We start from the raw sequence: 4,104 nt of genomic DNA, 5'->3' as shown, positions 1-4,104 counted from the left end.
CACTGTGGCCTTTTCGCTTATTAGCACTGTATGCGGTTCTAACTGAGTGGTACTCACTAGGCATCGGCCTTTGAGGTCCTTTTCTCTAAAAAAGTTACACCCTCAATGTATCGAACTATGGAAGCTTTTACAGCCAGTCCACAAATTAGTTGAAGAGTTTTCCGGACGATAAGGCATTCACTACGATTAATCCCAATGCGTTCTTGTTCTCTATCCCCACCACTGTTCGGCGCGCAAGGGATAGTATAAAAACAGCAGCAGCACCAGATAACGAACCAGTTATAGGTGGGACTTCAACTGGTCCACTGCAGATGTGAACAAGACGCTTTTAAGCCCGGAAAACTTTTCAACTCATTTGGTTACTACTGAAATTCGTCTGAACTTACGCGATTTTAATACTGGCATGGGCAAATTCAATAATTTTATTGGGCGCCAGTACTGGTGGGTATTTAACATTGAAGGGCTCTCGAAAGAACTCTAGTTTGTAGGGATCACCAGTATATTGCATTGTCAGACTACAAGTGGGCTGATCCGACAACTTCAATACCTCTCGACTGATCGCGTTGAAAATCGGGTTATCAACGGGATGGCTGCTATTAACGTTCATATTTATATTAATTAATTTTGTACGATTTTTGCAGGTAACACTTAGTTTTTCTCGTCCTGTTAATTTGATAGATATCTACTTACTGAATCTTTATAAAGTATTTTTCGAAAGCCTCAAACTCATTTTTGTAAAACTTTTTCAGGCCGCAGACGGGATCGATTTGTGGTTCACCCCGGTGGTAATGTGCATAATCCTCTACTTGACTGGAATAAATGGCTTAAATATGAAAGTAAAACCACAACCCTGCCCCACTATATACTTTTTTAAACATTTGTTATCCGATGCTGCTTGATCTGCGTCTGTTAATGGGAGCTTTGAGCTCATAACCTTTGGATCAGCCCAATAATAAACTTGGGGTTTAGGTTCTACACACTGCGTAACGACAGGAGCTCTGGAAATGACGCTGTTATCAGCTTCAAAGTGACTAACTTTGGGGCCACTAACTCCTTTATATCAGATGAAAGACCCACCGTGCAGTAACGATGTCAGCTTTTGTTTCTACTACTTGATTTGTGCTCTTTGTTGATTCGGCGAGTTTCTTCTCACATTGCGTCTTGTGTCGCTTATTTCTTTTTTTAGTCATCCTTAATAATTCAAAACACTAACGTCAAGAGCACTGAATGAAATATAACACTATCTAAAGGCCACCCGATGCCTTAACCGTGTTTATTTAAATGTGTATTGATTGATCTCTAAAAAGCTGTTGAATTCAAGTAAGGAATGCTTGACGGCCACATTGCAATAAAAGGAATTTTCGGCAGAATATTTTTGAGAAAACGTGAATATACAGACAAAATGTATAGGTGGGTACGTAGAACTTTGACTAGTTATTTTCTGGACAATCATCGTTTTTTTCTTGTAAATTGAAATACACGTGAAATAAAGCAGATTAAGTAAAAACTAATTCTGGATCGCAAAAATGGGATTTTTTTTCGTTTTTAAATGTAAAAAGCCAATGTTATACAGGGTATTGCAAAATAGTCGTCCTTCCTTTTTAGGGGTAATAGGGGCTTACTTGGAGAGTACAAAATTATTTTTCAAAAATTTCTAGAAGATGTTAACAATGAAAATCGAATTTCAATTTGATTATTAAGCATTATTTTGAAATTTTTGCATGTTTAAGATTATTTTATCCGTCAATTCTACACCACTACGGGAATAGTGTCTTTAGTCAAAAGCCCTAAAGTGGAGACTTTTTTGAGTGGCCAGGAATTCGCTTCTTTCTACCTCTGCCTCTAAATCTACCACAAAAGCACATTGCAAAATCCTACTTAACTCTCAGAATCTCAGGAAAATATATTTTCCACAACGCTCTAAAATACAGAAAAACTGAACTGCTCTTCGTCTGTGGTTCGTATTAAGCGAACCGGTTGAGCTATAAAGCTCCAGTTTTCACTGCGAGATAAAGAGTTAAATTGCGTACTTTTTTGTACCCAAACATCTTTCTAGAAATGTAACTAGATTTCAAGCAAAATGCAAAAATTTAATGTTATTACGAGTCTTCAGAACCGCTCTTATTTGGTGGCTGGCAAGAGAACCGGTTTGACTACAACGCTCTACTTTTTATCGTGTGTCTTTAGCATCAAAAAAAAGTATCTTAACAGGGACGGATTGGATGGAGGAAGGAATAGGTAGTAAACAAACATTTCGTCTCATCTTGTTTATCTGCAGTAATTGAAGATACAAATATATTGGAAAAGTCCATTTCTTGCAAGAAATTCCAAAAATATTGTTAAACTACTTACAATAGTATATATAATATACTTAAGCGTAAATATGCGTCAAACTCTATATAAAATGTAGCCATTAATAATAAACGTAACTCTAAGCAGAAAAAGATGTTCAATCTCATAAGGATTTACAAAACCGTTTAAAATAATTTGCGGACTTTTAAGTATTTAGAGTTGAACAATTTCGACAACTTTACAACGACAAAAATACTTTTGACAAAAACCACGTATTAGACTAACGGAACAAGTTTGTAAAACACAATTAAAAAAACAACGAAAAACATCGAGACATTAACTGAAAAATCGGATTAATAGCATACAATATGCTATAGTACCTAAAATGAGGGACAGTTGATGAAATGCTACCTAAATCGCTCCGAATGTATGAACACCACTGGCCTTGTCAGGATAAAAGTGTCGCTGAGTATTAATATATCCCAATCTTAGTTTGGCAGAAATTCAATAATATTTCATCGAGATATGGGACAATTTGCACTTCAACAGTTGCCACCACCTCACGCGGCATATACAATAAAAGTCCGTTGCACAAATTTTTGATTATATCAATAATTTTTATAATGCGTGACCTGCAAAAGAAAATGAGCTATCATGAATCAAGAACACTATATTATGCCTACCAGTCAATCAGTTCCCGTAAAAATTCAAATAGAAGTTGATTGTCTAATAAACCATTGTTTTCACAACAAGTTAAAACAATTGTTTCGATTGGATAAACCTGAAGATGCAATGGATGAAACTGTTATTACATTCCCCAAATTTTCAGTTTTTGAAAGGATTGTCTATGGTCTATGTAATCCAACATTTTAGCAGCAAATCTAACAGTAAGAAAAACTTATAGCGCGTTGCGCTTGCTGAGTGGGCATTTACGAACGACTTTTGAACAAGGAAGACTAACAAACTTCAAATCTGTAATTTGTAAGCATCGAAAATGATGTTTAAAAAACACTGATACAAAAAAGATTACTTCTGATTTTGTACTAAAGAATCCCAAAGAAGCACCGACGCCCCACGTATTCCACTCTTGGGAGGGAGTCGGAGAATGCCTTTCAGACTTTTTTGGACGAACCTCCCCATTTACACTCGTATAAAACTCACAAAATCGTATAAAACRCAAATTTACGTGGAAATCAGGCCGCACTATCAGGGCTATCGCACTTCTTCTAATTTATTCTCCAAATTCTCCCGATACTGGCACATACCCACTGTRTTATTTCGCGCTTAATCAAGTTTCCGAAAAAAAAACTGACTGTCTCAGAATCGGTTGAAGCAAAAGATGGTACAAGAAGAACAACTCGCAGAAAAACTTTCTCAATTTACTGCAAGGAATTACGAAGAAAAAACTTTATCCAAATCAGTCTAATTCACAGGGTTTGTGAGGCTTAAAAACATCGATTGTTTAAATCCGCGTTCGAAAATGTAGTCTGGTTGTCCCAGAACTAGCTTTAGAAGACGGCGGTGGGTAAAGCAAACACTAGAGAAAAACCTCTCCAGTATCGCAATTAATAATTTAAAACTCTTTCATACAATTTAAAACAATTGACAATTTTTATACGAGAAGATGTATATAATCGATTTCTGAAATTTTCATTCAAAAATTTGGTCTGGTTGTGTCACATTGACCTATAGAAGAAGATGGTGCAAGACGAAAAAACTACAGAAAAAATCTTCAAATTCCACAATGAATCTTAAAAAAGTCCTTTTCCCAAATTCACAACATTTGTAAAAGAAGGCCTACTATATCAATTC

At 35.9% G+C, this 4,104-nt stretch overlaps 2 protein-coding genes across 2 annotated transcripts in view; both read right to left on the bottom strand.

Moving 5' to 3' along the window:
• The window catches only part of LOC109534281, a 1,477-nt gene extending 155 nt beyond the window's left edge, over positions 1-1,322 (bottom strand). The window contains exons 1-5 of the mRNA XM_048669133.1: positions 1,078-1,322; positions 867-998; positions 691-810; positions 387-593; positions 4-85 (exon numbers count right to left, since the gene is read on the bottom strand). Of these exons, the coding sequence (XP_048525090.1) occupies positions 4-85; positions 387-593; positions 691-810; positions 867-998; positions 1,078-1,190 (654 nt within the window). The 5' untranslated portion in view covers positions 1,191-1,322. The remainder of the gene's footprint in view (positions 1-3; positions 86-386; positions 594-690; positions 811-866; positions 999-1,077) is intronic.
• A 930-nt stretch (positions 1,323-2,252) lies between these two features.
• LOC109534405 overlaps positions 2,253-4,104 on the bottom strand; it is an 11,553-nt gene continuing 9,701 nt past the window's right edge. Inside the window, exon 9 of the mRNA XM_048669076.1 lies at positions 2,253-2,924. Within this exon, the coding sequence (XP_048525033.1) occupies positions 2,765-2,924 (160 nt within the window). The 3' untranslated portion in view covers positions 2,253-2,764. The remainder of the gene's footprint in view (positions 2,925-4,104) is intronic.

The sequence above is a fragment of the Dendroctonus ponderosae genome, unplaced genomic scaffold, assembly GCF_020466585.1.
Source record: "Dendroctonus ponderosae isolate FM_Combo_2020 unplaced genomic scaffold, Dpon_F_20191213v2 Dpon_F_20191213_8, whole genome shotgun sequence".
NCBI lineage: Eukaryota > Metazoa > Arthropoda > Insecta > Coleoptera > Curculionidae > Dendroctonus > Dendroctonus ponderosae.
The sequence above is the reverse complement of the archived record's forward strand: the minus strand, read 5'-3'. Positions and strand labels throughout refer to the sequence as shown.